Here is a 19,110-nt window from a genome sequence, read left to right as displayed (position 1 = left end):
ATGGCAGCAGAGTACCAGGAAATGCTCATGGATCTGGAGGCTAGGGAGTAGGCTTGTGTGGGGAATTTGAATCCAGAGAGAGCTCTCAAGGAAATGTGCAGAAGAGGACATCACCGTAGAAGGGGGTTCTTTGGCCTCATAGAAAAGTCATGATAGTATGTGGAGATTCTCCCAGCGAATTAACCTTCAAAAAGGGCTTAGGAATTTAGCAGTAGATGACAAAATAGAAAAATTTTCTGACTTTGGATTAGTACAAATTTCAGGTTGAATATTTCATGTTTCAGAGCCAGATGAAGAGTATCCCCAGTCCACTCTTTTCTAATAACTATCTCTTTCTTGAGCTAATTGAGTTTTCTCAGTCCCACCAATTTCTTCCTCCTACTATGCTAATTGAGAGTTCAGAAGACCTGAATGCCAACGACCACTGATTAGCTGTGATTTAGGGAAGATGTGCTACCTTTTGGAGTCTCTGTGTTATTTCCAAGCCAGGCAGTTCTTGTCATCCCTGTGGCCATTTTCAATTCTGATGTTCCATGATTTATGATCCCTCTTTCCTTTGATCATTTCCGCTTTTTTTTTTAATTTTTTTTAACGTTTATTTATTTTTGAGACAGAGAGAGACAGAGCATGAATGGGGGAGGGGCAGAGAGAGAGGAAGACACAGAATCGGAAGCAGGCTCCAGGCTCTGAGCCATCAGCCCAGAGCCCGACGCGGGGCTCAAACTCATGGACCGTGAGATCATGACCTGAGCTGAAGTCGGACGCTTAACCGACTGAGCCACCCAGGCGCCCCCACTTCCGCTTTTTAAAACTGGAACCACACCAGAGATTCTCCACTTAAATTCATAAGCTTAACGTTTTAGAGAGGCAGCCCAGTGTGAAGAACATGGATTCTGCATTGGCCACCTCTTAGCTGTGTGACTTTAAACAAATTATTTAAGCTCTCATTGTGCTTCAGATTACTATAAAATGCTGATGATAATATTACATCTCTCAGAAGACTAAATGAGAATATTAACACATAAAGCGTATACAAATGGAGTATATTAACATAAAAAGCATTAAGACCAGTACCTGGAAAATAGTAAGTATATGTATGTTAATTATCATATTACCTGTGGGAATATAAACTCAAAAAGAATCTGATTATTTCTTTTCTCATCAATGAAATGCAGATGAAATAAGAATTAGCAGAGAAGTCCTAGCAGATTATACTTACTTTAACCCATTCCCTGATGTTTTGGGGTTCAGAGCAGGAAGACCAGTAGGGCTAGCCTTCAGATCAGGAGGACTTGTCTTTCTGTTTTTCTGCTTACTATAGTTAGGTAAATTATTGGGCAGGAACTTCTCCAGCCCTAACTATACAGTTCACTGCCTGCTATTTTACCACTGAAACCTCTGAAGCCTCCAGTCTTAGAGTAGGGGTCCTCTACCAGGGTAAGGAGGAGCTTTCACAGATCTTTGTTTGCAGTGGGGTGGAGGAAATGAGCAGTATGAAAATGGCCCTGAGGAAAGTTGTTTCCAGATTTCCCTAATCTCTACCTCAGAGCACTGTTTTAGAGTCCTCATTAAAGTGTTAATTTTTGCAGTGGAGTCACACCTAAAGAAGAGGGGAATCACTAAATGGAGATTGGAGAGAGGATGTGAAAGAAGTCAGGGACAGGAAGCAATGATATGAAATGGTTTGGATCCATGGTCCAAACTTGAATGTACCCTACTTCACAGTTCTCTTTAGATTTGGCCCTGGGTCACTTTTTTCATAAACATCCAAGACTAAATGACCTTGTTAAGACAGGAGTCACCCCAGACAGTGTTTCCCAGGGAGGAGAATTGCAAACCCAGAAGGCTGAGATAGAAATCCCCTAATGAATCTATCAGCTGGTCTCCCTGGCTTGGCTTACCTAGCGATTCTGAAATCCGGTCAAAGCTCTCCTCCTGCACCAGTGGCCTTAGGTAGGCAAGAGAATAAAAGGGGTTCTTAGGTGACTCTTCTTCTCTAAAGCAGGGTCAGGGACCACATGCCCACTGAATTTCAGTAAAAAGGAAAGCAACTAGATAATAAGCCTACCAAGGTCATGTACAAATATCTTGTATTCCTGTATTTGTGACAGTTGTTATTCTAATACTGTAGTTGAAAGTGGGGCTCTGTTTCTCCAGCCTTTGGTGTCTATCTCCACCTCAGCTGTGTCCCTCTTTATTTCTTATCCCAGTGATTACCATAGCTTCTGGGCTGGTTTCCCTGGATCTAGCCTCTTTTTATGCCAATCTATGCCATCTTTCATGGCTATAATAATTTTCTTGGAAAACACTTCTGATCATGAATGGATACATAAAGAAAAAAATAAACAGATGGATGAATGCTATCCCTCCTTTTGCAAGACTAAGGCATTGGCATGTTCTGTTGTCCTGCTTCTTCTTTATCTCCTAAGAGTAGTGGTTCCTATCCAGCATACATGATACCACTCTTTAGGCGTGTCACAATGGTGGCCAAATATTAAATTTTGCAAATAATTGCAACAATTTGGCTTTTTAGGAAATTGTGGCAGATTCATAATTATCCAAATAATATAGGAATTATTTTTGCTTACTTGGGCGATGATAAGATTTCTTGGATGAGATAGAAAGGGTTAGAGTTACTGCTATCCATATATGAGGTATGTCTTCACATGCAGTCCCATCATGTAAGCCAAAAAAGAAAATGTTTGCCCATGGCTTTCAAGGGTATCACTTCTTGAAGAAGAGTGAAATGTAATCAAAATGTTGGCCTTTTACAGGGACTTTTTTTTTAAATAATTTACATATATTAGATACCATGTCCTTTTTTGAGGTCTGATGCTTTATCCATAAACCTTCTCTGGAATATCTGTAGGGAGGTCATAGGAGATCATGAAGGGACATTAACAGTCTAGCTAGAGTGTTAAGGCAAAAATCCATTCCGTTCTTTTCTTGCCTAAAATATGAAAAAATTCTTGCACATTGTCATCTGTAGATAGATAAAAATATATATTAAAATGATCGGACTGCCTTAGAATGTAATCAGAGAAACTTCAGTTGCTTATCAACTGCCTTGAGATAGAGGACTTTGGCTTCCGATTTCTATGGTATTCTTTGCTTTTTCCTCAGTCGTTTGAAGCAGCATAGAAACTGGGGGCAGGGGCAATAATAGATGTTGCACATTCTTAACTGCCCTGTCTGCAACCTGGTAGAGAGAACACTTCTAGACATTTTGTGATGGTCATTAGGATTACGGAATTTGAGTTGGAAGGGACCAGGACCAGAAGAGGTCACGTGTGCCAGTTAACCTTTCACTTTCAGGCAGGCAGCCTAAGGCCAGAGGTGTCGCCAGCCACCATACAGGCTTCTCTTTCAGACCCCCACATGCACATACTTCCAGAACTGGGAAAGTTTCCAAAATTATACAGATATTTAATGTGTTTTCAGAAGAGATTTTGTTAAAAATAACGCAAGGGAAGATTCAAAGTTTTAGCAAAAATTTCAAGGGGTTCATACATAGCACTTACCTCACCCACTTATCCCCTCCCACCGTTTTTTAATACCTGGCAAATGTTGGCTGCCAAGTTAGGCTTTGAGAAAGCAGAGACTTCCTGAATGTTCCAGCATTTCTAAGCCAGTTTGGGCATGTTGCCTTTTGCATTCCATAGTTCAGCTTCTATCACCTGTACTCAGTGGGTAGCCTTTAAAGATTGACAGTTGACACACCAATCCTCACTCAGAATTTTCTTCGGATGTTCTGTCCCTGAGCCATTCCCCCCAGGGCAAAAGGTAACCAGGAAATAAGGAAACACCAGTCAACCTGAAAACCCCCATCAACCCACCCTAGGTAAGTGAAGGCATCTGGGGATTACAGGTAGGGAGCAGTCTCATTTTAAACTTGACTCTTAGAACACCTGTGTGGGGGCGCCTGGGTGGCGCAGTCGGTTAAGCGTCCGACTTCAACCAGGTCACGATCTCGCGGTCCGTGAGTTCGAGCCCCGCGTCAGGCTCTGGGCTGATGGCTCAGAGCCTGGAGCCTGTTTCCGATTCTGTGTCTCCCTCTCTCTCTGCCCCTCCCCCGTTCATGCTCTGTCTCTCTCTGTCCCAAAAATAAAAAATAAAAAAATAAAAAATAAATAAATAAAAAAAAGAACACCTGTGTGATGCAGTTACTGCTGATTGAAGCTGACAAATCCCATATCCAAAGGCGGTGTCTCTTCTTCCAGAAGTGTGTTTTCACTCAATTGATATTTTCCATGGATTAGAATGGGTCAGAAAGAATTACATCAAAAGAAGAGGGATACCAAGATGTTTTTGTGGCTCTTTCTGTCGGCCATTGTCCCAAACCAGGTGATATGTGAGTTTAAAGGTTTGCTCTACATGAACTCCTCATTTTGAGTAGTCTGAGTACACAGATAATTCTTAAATTGACACAGGAGAAAAAGGTTGTGTTTCTTTTTTCCACTTGGGTAAGCAAGGAGGAAGAGTAACAGTGATAACTACTCTTTGACTTTGTCCATCTCCTTGATAACTTCTTCTCAGACAGTTCCCAATCTCTGATCACCCAGCAGTCTGGTTCAGGCAAGCAGATAATGCAGGGTCCTTGAAGAGTGAAAGAGAAGCATGTAACTTCCAGGCATCCTTTAGAATGATATTTCTTATCACAATACTAAGTGCCAATTCTGATTGACCAATAATGATGTCCTAGCCCAGTGTGTTGAAAGAATTCCTAAGTCGAATCTGGGATCTGGAATAAAAATGGCATCACTGGAGAAGTAATGGTCCATATGTCAGTTTTTTTTTCCATCTCAGAGCAGCTGCAAATAGCTCATTTCATTATTAAATTTCAAGCTTTCTTGCATTTATCTTCACAGTCACCCTTTGAAGTCCCAGTATCATTCCCATTTTGCAGGTGAGAAAGTGATTTCCCTTTGTATTATTTCCAGATTGGAAATTCACAAATATTTTGAGCCCTCGCCCATGCAAGATCAAGATTCTTCAAAAGCTGAAATTAATCATAAAGGAATCCTTCCTTGAAGGAAAAGTAAAGCAAAGGAGGCAGTATCTGCAGAGAATAAATTATAGCCTGTGCAGTATCTGCAGAAGGGAAAAGGGACTTGCATAGTGATCCTTTCTTGGAGTCCCATAGTGGCTGTAGACCCTGTCTGTAACAGGAAGCTCCCTGGGATGCTACACTTGGGTGAGCTAGAGTGATGTCTTAGAAAGGTAGAGCAGCAACTCAATAGGTGCTTATTTTAGGCATCCATATGGTATTGAAATCCTCACAATCATTTTCTACCCACTCTCTAACCATGCAGAAGGAAATTGAAGAGATTTCTATAATCCATCCTCTTAGAATTAGTCTGTGGCTAAGGATCTCTACCCTCTCCCTAGTCGGGGGCCCACTGTCTCAGGCAGTAGCAGTGGTTCAAAAATGCCTTGCAGAAAGACAGACTGGCTCGTTAAGATTGCTGCGCTCTTGCAGGGACAACACTTCTGGTAAAGAGAGGCAGCATGAGGGAATTCTCTGATTCTACACAGAGTGATGATTTGCCATTCGGACAGGCAAACCTGATGAGCAACGTGAGCTTCGCCACCAGGTAAGAGCCTCAGAGAACCGATTCCCTCTCATTTTCCGAGGATCCTTGGGCAATACCAATGTGATGTAAACCAGAATATTGGTTTTATCAGCCCTGATAGTGGCCAGTGGAATTGTTCCCCACCTACATGAATTCATCTCTGCTTCTCCCAATATCATTAAGCTAAACAAATATACCTCCTTGCAACATCGCTCAGAGAAATTTATACTTGTGACAACCAAAGGTCATTGCCCAGTGTTCTCTCAGATCAGGTACCCTAGACAGGTGGACTGGGGTGAAATTTCAATTATTCCCAATTTCTAGTATTAATCCATCCCCTATTTCCAACAAACTGATGATGAGGTTGCTTTTGTTTTTGAATCGGCAAAATAGGGTCAAGAAATTCTTTCTCCCCCTCTCTTTTTCCCTGCAGTTCTTTAGTGCATTAAAATCTTGATTAACAAGAATGCAGGATTGGCAGTGGAGGGTGATCTGTTCAGTTGATTTTAAATAGAGGGTTGATGGAGCACCTGGGTGGCTCAGTCAGTTAAGCGTCCAACTTTAGTTCAGGTCATGATCTCGCAGTCTGTGAGTTTAGGCCCAATGTTGGGCTATGTGCTGGCAGCTCAGAGCCGGGAGCTTGCTGCGGATTCTGTGTCTCCCTCTCTTTCTGCCCCTCCCCTGCTTGCACTCTGTCTCTCTCCCTGTCTTATAAAGAAATAAATTTTTTTTAAATAGAAGGTTAATCTAAAAGTTCTTGCTTCAAAGTTCATTGTGAATAGTTTTGTAATATGTTGGCAACATTTCAATTTAGTACCTATACTATACTAGGAAAAATTTTTAATGATTGAGAATTGTGATTATCTGCAGGTAGATACTGTATTAACAGTAGAGTGTGGTCAATATGTACTGGCATTACATAATGTGGGTGTGGGGTAGGGTTAGGGTTAAGTTCAAAGGCTGTCTAGTTATCTCAGGTTTGCTATATTAAATGAGTATGATAGTCATAAACACTTCGTGTTTTGTAACAATTGAATGAGATTAGTTATTTAAAGCTCTTTGATTCCTGGCTGACAGCAAGTACTCATCAGATATTCCTTATTGTGATTATCAAGTGCTATACCTGGGAAGGTGCACAAAATTGGGCTGCATATGTAGTAAGTGTATGACCTATCAAGGATGTAGATTTTTAAATAAAATCCTTGATCTTGTTATTTTAAATAACTCACCTCCTTCTTTTTTATATATATATATATATATTTAATGTTTATTTATTTTTGAGACAGAGAGATACAGAGCATGAACGGGGGAGGGTCAGAGAGAGAGAGACACACAGAATCTGAAGCAGGCTCCAGGCTCTGAGCTGTCAGCACAGAGCCCGATGCGGGGCTCCAACTCACGGACGCTGAGATCATGACCTGAGCCGAAGTCGGACGCTTAACTGACTGAGCCACCCAGGTGCCCCACTCACCTCCTTCTTTTAATATATGAAGAACCGTGCTTCTGTTTAACTGGGGATTCTGGAGAGCTGGGTCTGGTTAACAGAGGTTTTCACCCTACCACTCCCACAGGTGAGGCAGGTGTCACCGTCTGAGCCACCAAAGGTGCCACCTCTTCGTGTGCGCATTTTCCACATTTTCCAAGAGGAATATAACAGGCCTAGGAATTATAGCTTCTGCCCTTCCTTGCCTTCTATTTCAGTATTTTAGGAAACTGAGATAATCTGTGGGAAAAGATTAAGAACTTTGTGTGGAGGAAAGTGCTATGGAATTTCGGGAATTCACACTCTTAATGACAACAAAACAGCTATTCACTATAATTGAGGTTTGCAGGTTTCTTTTTTAAATGGTTGGTAAATAGGGATTTATTAAGTGCCTCTATGTGCTAAGTAGGCACTCTGCTTGATGTGTTTGGAGATACAGAAATGATGTTTCAACCCCCATGCAATCTAGTTGGGTAAACAAGTTGAATTTATGTAACATAAATCAGAGTTCAAATAAAGCAGTACTCCTTGAAGTGCTACATGGATAATTCTGGCAGGAGGGCAAAGGAAGAAGAGGTCAGTGAAGAGTGGATGGATTGTTCCAGAAAGTTTCCTGTGGCAGGTGGGATTTGGAAAAGTAGGAGAGAATGGGCATCTCAACTTGTGTGAAGGTCATGACATGGGCAAGGCATGGGGGAAACCCGGAGCCTTCCATGTGCCAGCTAGCCTGACCAGAGGTGAGAATGTGTGCTAGCATGTTGTATGAAAGAACATCTCAAATTTCTCAAGAATACTTTCTTGGCTATTGGTGTTGTGCATCTGTGTATTTGTGTATACGTGATGATTATGGTTTTTTTAATGTTTATTTATTTTTGAGAGAGAGAGGGAAACAGAGTACGAGGGCACAGAGAGAGGGAGACACAGAATCCAAAGCAGGCTCTAGGCTCTGAGCTGTCAGCACAGATCCCAACATGGGGCTCAAACTCATGAATCAAAAGATCATGACCTGAGCCGAAGTCAGTCGCTTAACCAACTGAGCCACCCAGGCACCCCATGTTCTGTTTATGTTAATGCGCAATTGTTACAAAAACATAATTCACATTTAAAAACTGCTTTTGAGACTTTAAAGACAACACTGAGGATAACACATGAAGTGCTTCAGCCATGCTTATGTGCTTATTTATCCTTTTCCACATCTTCTGTGATAATAGAGGATTGGCAAGTAATGGGTACAAAAAGCCATAGAAAATCCTTAAATGTAAATGTAGGCATTCAGTTTCACAGACTTTTCCTCATTATTCTTTAGTACAGTTACAAAAAAATCACTTATTGGTATGTTTTCCATTGTCTTAAATACCTGCACTGTCTATGGTAAATAAGGAAGTTGTTCAAAGCAGATGTCTAAAAGGAGAATTGGTCTAGATGGCATGGTCCATTCATAGATTGGGCCTTTCAGCCCTATATCTGGCCAGGAAATCCCTGAATATGCTTTAAAAGCTCCTAAAGAAGGTCGGAGATCATGAAAGTTAGCCAGCCAGATCATCTCTTAAAGATGATCCTTAATTCATCTGCACCTCTTAATTGAAAAGCAAGATATGTTCACATGAGCTACATATTTTAATTTTTTTTTTTAATGTTTATTTATTTTTGAGACAGAGAGAGACAGAGCATGAACGGGGGAGGGTCAGAGAGAGGGAGACACAGAATCTGAAACAGGCTCCAGGCTCTGAGCTGTCAGCACAGAGCCTGACGCGGGGCTCGAACCCACGGACCGCGAGATCATGACCTGAGCCGAAGTGGACTGCCCAACTGACTGAGCCACCCAGGCGCCCCGAGCTACATATTTTTAAAAAAATAATCAGAGTCCTGCTGGTTAGACAGTGATATATACTTCTATATACGTAAGTGCCATTTGTGGGTACATTTCTGTGATATTTCATCAATGGAGTTGGTTAGCTCAGTTGATTTAAGTACAGTGTTAATAGGATCAATGACAGATTCTGCTCCCACTTAGTACTATAAAATAGGGTGTGTTTTTGTTTTGTTTTAGTTTTTTCTTTTTCTTCTTCTTTTTTTTTTTTTTTTTTTTTTTTTGCAGGGCAAAGATAACTCCAGCTATTAAGTTGATAAACATACGTTCTGTGTAACAACAAGTAGTAAAATAAATTTGATGGCTTAATAGAGTTAAGTAGTTATGATTGGGGGAAAAATGTAAAATGTGTGGTGTGTGCTACTTGTGATCCATTTTTGATGTGTTAATAGTATTACATTCACATACCCCAAACAGCATAACATTATTTATAGTTTTGCTGACAATGGCTTGGTGCTTTTAAAGATGTAATCTTCAGCCCACCGGTGGGTTTTCCAGTAAGTTGAGAAACTACCATCTTCTATTCTTAGTACTGAAGCAATACAGACGGCCCTAACTTATACAAAAGTTATAGTCCAATATTTCATTGTGTCCCTGGGGTCTTTCTCTTCCCATAGAATAAGCAATGTTATAAATAGCAGTTAGGTTCTCAGATGAGCACACAAAAGTCTATTTAATAGATGGTAGTTAAATGTGTATTTGTTAAGTAAACAAACACTAGCTCTATTCACTTCTGTTCTATGTCGTTAAATCAAGGGATTCATGTAACATGAGAGATTGAAGATGAATATTTCCTCTTTCTTTCCATGGTGATCCAGTGAGACTTATGCAAAACTTTATGATAAATTAAAATACATTTCAACTGCTCCTGGATCCTGCTCCCTTTGCCCTCACTTCCAATTTCTTTATTGGCTACCCTATTTTGGGTGAGCTTGAGAGAGTTCTACCCATTTTACTGTTCTATAGTTATTTACTGAGTTATTTACTCTACCTCTCCTATCAAAATTCACTTCTTCAGTAAAGCTGATTTGATGAGGTATTACGAAGAGAAGATTCAGATACAATTATTTCATATCATGTTGTGACTGACCAGTAACACAATAACCACACTAAGTCATTCAGTATTTTTAAAAATAGGTGTTTATAAACTCAAGTACATATTGACAGATACCTAATGAAATGAACAAGAGGAAGCAGAAATTTCTAGGCAGTTTATGATAGACCTGGGTCAGGATAAGAAACCATTTCCTATAAAAAAGATTTGTTTTCTTCGGGTATATTAGCCCTTCCCTAGAAATCCTCCCTCTGGGTCTGCTTTAATTCAACTGCTACAGACTATATTGCAATCTAGATATTGAACTTTCCTGTATAATTTCCCTTCCCACTATATCTTTGTGAAACTTGTGACTAAGATCATATGTAAATATGGTATCAACTTCATCTTCATACTCTCCATGTGCTTTTAGAGGACTGGAGACCGTGCATGTCATTTTTTCTCTCTTTCTTAATATCCAACCCAGTCTTAACTCTTTAAAGGTCAAGCGTGTCACAGATATCGGTCATGAGCATTGTCCATATATCAGGCATGAACCCTGGATCACCATCCTCTTTAGCTTTTATGCTCAGTTTCCTCATCTGCAAAATAGAGATACTATTAGGACCTAAATAATTGGGATAAAACATGCTGAGTTCTTATGGAGAGCCTAAATTGAGCAAGTGTAAAATGGGTCATGTTGTTGTTCTGCTCCCCCATCCTCCTCTGCCACTATTTCCCTGACTCTTAGGTTTTCATGCTTTTGCAACCAATTCCTTTCACATTCAGGGGGAGAGGGTGTGAAGTTCCAGACCTTCCACAATTTCATTCACTGTGTACCACCCACCATCCATAGCCCATCAGCTCAACAGAGTGTATCATCAGGATTTTCAGTGAAGACCTGTACTATGGGAACTTCCTCTGGTACAGTCACTTTACCGTGTCCATATCTGCCCATACCTCACTGTTCCCCCTCTGGAACACTCTTTTCCGTGGCAATTCCAGCTCTCTCTTTGGCCGTTTCTCAGCTCCTTCCAGAATAGTTGATTTCATGGCAGTCTTTAGTTTCTGAGCAAATTACAGAGCATCCAGAAGGACTGCCATTATATCATCTGCCAGGCCAGAAGCTTGTTAGTATCAGAGGCACATCATCCATACGGACATGGGGAAATCCATTTAACTGGGAGAAATTGTTTCTCTTTGGCACACTCACTCCCAGCCCTTGTATAAATTATTCTCAGGGATGACTCCTGAGACATTTGCCCATCTGATCACTCACTTTAGATACTATGCACCCTCACCCTACCCTCCGACACAGAATTAGGCAAGGAAGCTGGATCCTTCCTTCCGTTTTATTCTCAGTTCTACACACCTAATTGAATTCTGTGCCCCGGATTCTCCAGGCAAGAGAAGCACCATCCTGTAGCCTCAGTGATGACTGAACTCCTACTGAGGACCAGTTTTCAGGGTCTTTCCAGAGTCAGAATATTGGATATAAATCACCACACATGGTTCTTCTGTCTCCACATCCTGAGATTTCTATAGAAACTAAGCATATAAGATTGTCTGAGCAGGAACTTTTGTTTTTAAGTGATAGGATATCTATCTTTCTTTCTTTCTTTCTTTCTTTCTTTCTTTCTTTCTTTCTTTCTTTCTTTCTTTCTTTCGAGAAAGAGAGAGCACACAAGTGGGGAAGGGGCAGAGAGAGAGAGAGAGAGAGAGAGAGAATCTCAAGCAGGCTCTGCTCCACCAGTGCCAAGCCAGATACGGGGCTTGAACTCACAAACTGTGAGATCATAACCTGAGCTGAAGTTGGAAGCCTAGCCGACTAAGCCACCCAGGCGCCCGGAGTGGGTACTTTTCTTTCTTCATTCCATATTAAGCTTTTGAAATGACTTTCCCTCTAGATAATCAGAGACTTCTTTATTTGAATAAAATGGAGTCCATAACTAGTAAATCAAAAGTGTTCTTTGATTATTTCATTCCTATATGCATATTAAGTTTGCCTTTACTATAGGATTTCAAATCATGTTCTAGAAATCCACATGTGCTTAATACTGTATAAGCCAGCATTTGATCTACCTTTCTCTGAGTCCAGATAGCACTTATGTTTGCATTCTTGGAGATTCTAGAACCTCTGAAGTTGCCTTCCTCATTGCAATTGATGGCATTTGAGTATGTCAGAACCCCTAGCAGGGGTGTGTGTCAGTCATGAATACAATACGTATCTTCATCGAGTCTCAGTAGAAAATACAAGGAAAATGGTAATACAAATGCATCATGCATGATTAGGGGTATAGATAGGTATGGGGATAGGGATAAAGATAGACATACACCTACACAGGTAGAAATGATATTTTTAAACACAATGGGCCTGAATTCCAAAGATAAATGAAAGAGGGTGCTAGTAAATAGAAGAATAAGAATTTGGAAAGAACTTCTAGTTCTTACCTTGTACCTATAGCCAAAAATTGGATTTCTGAGAATCAAAGTGCTACAACTCTAGCAAAAATACTATAAAAGTATGTGTGTGTATATATATATATATATATATATATATATATATATGTATGTGTATATGTAAGTATATGTATATGTATATATGTGTGTGTATATACGTATATATACATGTGTATATATATGTATATATATATGTATGTGTATGTATATATATATATATATATATATATAATTCATTAGGTATTCATTAAATAAATGAACTATTCAGATTATCAAACAATATTTTGTTGCTATTATTTAAAAATAGGGTTGCGTGGGTGGCTCAGTCAGTTAAGCATACACCTCTTGATTTCAGCTCAGGTCATGATCCCTCGGTTTGTGAAACTGAGCCCTGTGTTGGGCTCTGCACTGACAGCACATAACCTGCTTGGGGTTCTCACCCTCTCTCTCTCTCTCTGCCCCTCCCCTGCTCATTCTCTCTCTCTGTCTCTCAAAATAAATAAACATTGTAAAAATGTCAGCGGAATACCATGGAAAATTCAGCATATTCCTTCCATTATTCCTGTCTTCTTTGCCTTATATGACTAGCTTAGGAGGCTGTAATAAAGGAGGGACAAAGGCCTTTTTTCAACCTTTCTGTTACCTGTAGACAGGTCTTAAGAAAAATGAAGTCAAATTCTTCTAGGACTTGAGGGTATGGAACTTTCCATCAATGTAGCTGGGTGGGAAGATAAGGAAGCAGCTTTGTTAATATGGAAATAAAAATTACAGTGGACAGCTGATCATTTATGGAGTGTATATATTTATTTGCATTAAGTAGTTTTTACATGTTTTCATTCTTGTCATTTATAATCTCTTAAAAGACAGAGATGAGACCTTGTTTGTTTAAGGGCGTATATAAAAGACCAACCCAACAACACAAGGTGAAGATTATGGGAAGCTTAGTTTTCTGTATAAAACTCTATTCAAAGACTAGAGACGTGACTTACATAGTTTCTAGGAAAAATTGTCACAGACTTTTTAAAAAATTTTTTAATGTTTATTTTTGAGAAAGAGAGAACATGAGTGGGGAAGGGGCAGAGAGAGAGGGAGACACAGAATCCAAAGCAGGCTCCAGGCTCTGAGCTGTCAGCACAGAGCCCATCGTGGGGCTTGAACCCACAAATCACTAGATCACGACCTGAGCCGAAGTCAGACGCTCAATGACTGAGCCACCCAGGCTCCCTGGTTACAGACTTTTTATTCAGCATTCTTTGCTCTCTGCTTGACACTCACCACCATCCTTTTCTGGGATTTGTATTTCCCAGGTACTTACTGTCCCCATCAACATCTGCTATTTGAACCAAACATCACTTTCAAAAAAATATTAGCCCTTCCAGAGGTAGATTTTTTTTTCCATCAGGGATCAGGGATTTCAGCTAAGAAAATCTCCCTAACTAGGGAATTTCAGGCATCAACCAGAAGGGGACATATGTTTTTAGGTGACCTTCAATAAGGGCCTTTCAGGTATATCTAAAATCATGCATCAAAGCCTATTGTGTGCTATGGCATTTTAGTTTTTAGGTTGCAGCAAGAGTGATAAAGCAGGAGTCCACCAGACCCGTGGGTGAGGTGGGCATGCCAGAAGTGGACTGTCAAGAATGAGACTTCAGCTCTGTGATTTCCTACGCTCTGTGATCATGAGCAAGGCACTTACTGAACTGTGGCTCAGACCCCTCTTCTGTCAAACAGGTGGCACTGACCTCACAGAGCTGATGAGAAGACTAAGTGTAAGATTCTTGGCCAGGTTCCTAGGCAAGAGTAAAACACTCAATAAATGTTAGCAATTATCAGGACACAGGAGACATGACTGTCCCACAGAATAATTGAACCCACATACTGGAGACTCACCTCAAAGCAGCTTTCTGCTAAAAACTTATTAGCATTCTTCATTTGTGTTACCACCAGTTGTATGAGTAGGAAAGACAGAGGACTTAGAGATAAATGTCATTTCAATTTAAATATGAGGGGTGATAAAGCTGCTGCAGAACTCACCTTTAGTAATAGAGGAAGACCCAGTCCCTGTCTCCCCATGAAGCAATATGGTCTTTGCCTAGGTGGAACAATTACTTTTTTTAACCCTTTCCCCAAAGACCTAAGACTATAAGAGTTCCAGCCTATGTTAGTCCCGTGCTGGGCTCCTAAAGACCACAGTGGCTTAGACAGTGAAAATCAAGGGCAGGGCCATGATTGTCCTCAACTCCGCAAGTGTCAAAGATGTTTACCTAACACATCGTTGACTTTAATGCAGTTATTTATAACTTTTCACCCAAACTTGCCAACAACAGTTTCATTTTGAGTCTGTAACAGTCCCCAAATAATTGGAAAATCTTTCTTGTCAAGAGAGGATTGAAAAAAGGCATCTTTACCAAACTCCTCCTCTCCCTACACTGAGACCCACTTCCCTTTCCCTCCCCGCATCCTGTTCTGTTCAGCTAATTGACAACGATGGCAAAGCAAACACGAGGCAGGCAAAACTTCAGGGTCGCTGGGTAGCCGTGGGCCTCAGCAGCTGTCTTCAGCACATGCGCAGCTCTCAGGACAATAAAATACTGTTCATTGCTTCTATCCCACAACCAATTAGGTCAGCTGTAAATATTGGAATTGCTTGGTAAACATGCTGGAAGATTGTGCTGACTTGTTAATATAAGTGAAAATGTAATTAGATTTATAACACTTTTTTTCCAAACCATAATTTACAACAACAACAACAGAAGAAAAAAAAATTCCCTTGCAACCTGCTGAAATGCCATTATTAAAATGCATATGAAAAGTCAATTATGCCAGAGGGAGGTATTTAAGAGAAGTGAGTTTCTATACCCTGGGATTACACCGTGGGGATTGCATATTTCTTATTTATTTTTTTTCCCTGAGATTTTTGCTGCTGCCAAGTGAAAAGGAACAGATATTTTACTTATTTCACTCTGAAATATCACTGCAGATAATGCTAAAACGTAAACTAAATAACTTGGCTCCTTGAAAACCCACTCCGTTCTCAAAGCCCCGAGAAAAGCCGAGTAGCCACCATTCTTGTTTTTATTTATAAGCCCATCTGTCTTTAAGCAATAGTCGTATTGCTTAAAACATGTGGAAATCACATACTTTTCTTTTCCCTAAATGTTATTCTGTTTTATGTTCTAAATGAATAGATTATTATACATACTTCTGTGGAGAACCCTTTAGTAAAGACAAGAAACAACCCCTTATGTTTATTGTAAAACCCAGAGTTTCCTCCACTCCCAGGATCATGTTGGGAATACAGCTCCGCCCTCAGACGAGATGGCATAGGGTGCTAGGCTGGCCCTTGACAGGCTGGGCGGCTGGGCCTTCTCTGCCTCAGGAGCCTCTGTCCATCAGGCAAGGCTTAGCCCTCGCCTGGAGGCTGTTTTCAACCCATACAGGTTGCTGCCTCTCTGCTTTCTGGTTTCCTCATAATGAAGTGTAGGTATTATTTTATCTCATCTGTGTTTAAGGTACCAGTGGGGAAAAGCTGGTTAAAAAAAATCATAAAGCAATTTATAAGTATGAGAGAAGCTGCCATTTTCAGTCTCAAACTTCCAGTAAAATGTTCAGTTTAGATAATGGAAGAAATTTTTAATACATATTTTTTAGAATTGCTTGTGCCTACATTGTGGATAAATTACTCTTTGGGGGAAGATTCTGGGGTTGCTATATGAGAATCAATAAAGTAAATCACATATGTCTGTGCATATATATATACATATGATTTACTTTATACATTTATACTTCATACACACCTATGTATACATACATTACATGTGTACATATTTACAGGAAGATCTAGAGAAGCCAGAAATGGGGAGTGGCAGATGTTACAGACTTTGATTTAGGGTAGCATCTCAAACCATAGGTATGTCTTAGTAACTGAGAACAATGTAGATGGTCTAACAACATAAAAATGTTCACAGTCTTTATTGATTGATTGATATGATTATGTTTAAGACTTTTATATTTGCATTTACCACAAGTAACAACACATTAATATTTCCAGTGTTTAAAATAATATTTTATGAAAAGCATTTTCATACTGATTAGCTAGATTTGCTGCCAGTGAAATAGTCTGTGATATTTTACAGTCAGCCAAGCCTAGTGCCTGGCTTTCCATTGTTTGTAGGGTAGGTCCAAATATTCTTGGGCCTTTCTAAATTAAATGTCCCTGATTTCAGTTTTTGCTCACCATGTAGGTATTGAGCTGCCAGGACCGTGGGTGATATGTTTCCTTTTTTTCTCACTTTATTTCTGTTTTAATCCTTGAGAAATCCATTTTGTGGATCAACACCAGAAACCAGTTTTAAGATACTTAGAGATGGCTCAGAGGGAGAAGATAACTGGGAAGGATTTGTAGAGTCAGGTCAAGTATCTGCTTGGCCTATGAGTTCAGTCTTCCAGGAACAACTCTCAGCACCCACACCCCACCCCAAGCCATTGATTTTCATCTGCATCCCTTAAGCTCACCCAGGAACAAACTCTGAGGTAGGGAAAAAAAAAATCAATGAACCCAATGGCAAAAGTTTTTGACCTCTTTATATGGATTCTAGCTGTCTTTTTTTTTTTAAACAGTTAATTTATGGGAGGGAAAGGTGAACATATTATTCAACAAAACAGGCAAAAACCATCTTAGGTGAGTTTACATTCATCTGTTTTTCAAAGTCACGGGCCTATGTCAGGTGACTCTAAATCTTAAAGGTTATTTGGGACCAGGAGGAAGAGCACATGAGAAACGTTTTTACAATCCACATAAGTAGATTATCTCTGTCATCCCTGATTATATTCCTCCTTCCAGAGGGACTTTCATAGCCTACCTGCCCACTTGGAACATTTCCCTTGTTAGGGCAGTAGAAGTAAAGGAACACCTTTCCTAACCCATCAGTCTCTCACTCTTTAGCCGGATATTCTCAGGTCCACCTCCAGATCTGGGCATCTGTCACCAGCTCTTTTTCCTTCTTGTACTCGCCCTTTACTCTTCCTCATCTTACTGTTTTAACCACTGGATCTCATCGTAATGTTTTTCTAAGCCTGGAAATAACAGAAGATGAGAGAAGAGATAAAAACAGTGATTCCCAGGAGTGTGGCTGTATGTATGTGGGCACAGAATAAAATTTTCAGGGGATGGGAGGCCTCTTCAAACTGTATCCCAACCCGTGACTCTCATACCACCCCTGGCTGGCTTGTTTTCACTCTGAGAATCACAGTGTACAAGGCGAGACATCATTGACGGGAGCACTGAAGTTGAAAAGAAGTAATAAGAATTGGAGAAGGAGGAAAAGTAACAGTTCTGGAACCAATTTCACTGTACCAAGTGGGCAAACAATTCTAAAATTAATACTTTCCCCAAGTGCCTGATTTATAACCTGCGTCTATTCACTGCACTCAGGAACACACTCTAAGGTAGGCAAAAACAAAGGCAAAACAAACAGTAAAACCAACAGTAAACCGATCTAGATCTATCAGTAGCCAACGTCTGGGCTGGCAACCCTGGTGAGAGGTAAGAGGAACAGGTCAGGAAGTTGGGAGATAGGTTTCTGTCCTGGAGTCAATCATTTGTCTCATTTTCTCTGTTTAACTCCTAAAAATATTTTAAGTCTCTCCATCCTTTCCATCTCCAATCCTCATCCCAACCCAAGCCACCATCTTCTTTCCCTGGACCACGGGTGAGAATGTTGGTTCACCCTGTCTCCTTCCATTTCCCTTGTCCTTCCTCATCCATTCCTCTATTGCACTTAGAATGAGGTATCAAACATGAAAATTTTACAGTACTGTTTCCTTTCAGTGGTTTGTCAATACCTTTAGGAATGAGATCAGAATCCTTAATAATACCCTTCATCCTAAGGTCCCTGCCTCTCAGAAAACTCCTTTGGGCTCAAACAGTATTATATTTTCCCACTTCTCCAAATATGCACCATTCTCCTTTTCCTGCTGTGGACCTGTGCATATTCCTAGAATGTGATTCCCTTCTCATATTCGTCTGATAAAATCTCACTCTGTTCTAAGGGCACTCCAAAACTCAACTCAAAATACTCTGGATTACCAAGCTACAAAGGGCTTTGTATCTGATTCATATCCAATAAAAATGTGGCTTCCCATTACAAGGAATGAAGTCCTTTCAAACCAAAGTGTGTCTCTCATGTGGTCTTTTATAAAGCTGAATCAGTGAAAAATAAACATTGTAATTAGTGTCCAATCACTTGCAAATAACAGAAATTATTTTAAACTAAAGAAAGACAAAAAGAATACCTAATAGGGAATCACAGAACAGCAAAACTATAAGGGAGAAAGCACTGCATGTTTTCCATTGAGACTGGAGCCAATAAGTTGGAACCTGTGTGCCCTGCACCAGTGCTCTCCAGCTGCACCCCCAATGGGTAGTGGGCTTCATTCTCTCCACAGAAGCCTTCTGTATCCCTGTTCTGCAGAATCTGGCTACTCCTGTCCTCAAGCCGCATCCCAGTTCTGATATTATAAACTAGGTCACAAGATTCCCAGTATCCCAGTTTCTGATGATAGGAAGAGAGGGTGTGATTTGCTCAGCTCAAATTAGGTTTCCTGACTTGCCCAATCATATCCAGGAAGTAGAGTCATCAGGAACAAACATGGCCACTTGTGGGGGATGAGGCAGTTCTCAAAGAAGTAG

At 40.3% G+C, this 19,110-nt stretch overlaps 1 protein-coding gene across 2 annotated transcripts in view; it reads left to right on the top strand.

Annotated features, from left to right (window-relative positions):
• Positions 1-19,110, top strand: part of KCNU1 (potassium calcium-activated channel subfamily U member 1) — a 150,546-nt gene that overhangs the window by 72,838 nt on the left and 58,598 nt on the right. For both annotated transcript variants that reach the window (XM_058720713.1, XM_058720711.1), the window contains one exon: positions 5,480-5,594. In XM_058720713.1, the coding sequence (XP_058576696.1) occupies positions 5,480-5,594 (115 nt within the window). The remainder of the gene's footprint in view (positions 1-5,479; positions 5,595-19,110) is intronic.

The sequence above is a fragment of the Neofelis nebulosa genome, chromosome 3 (genome assembly GCF_028018385.1).
Source record: "Neofelis nebulosa isolate mNeoNeb1 chromosome 3, mNeoNeb1.pri, whole genome shotgun sequence".
Classification (NCBI taxonomy): Eukaryota; Metazoa; Chordata; class Mammalia; order Carnivora; family Felidae; genus Neofelis; species Neofelis nebulosa.
The sequence above is the reverse complement of the archived record's forward strand: the minus strand, read 5'-3'. Positions and strand labels throughout refer to the sequence as shown.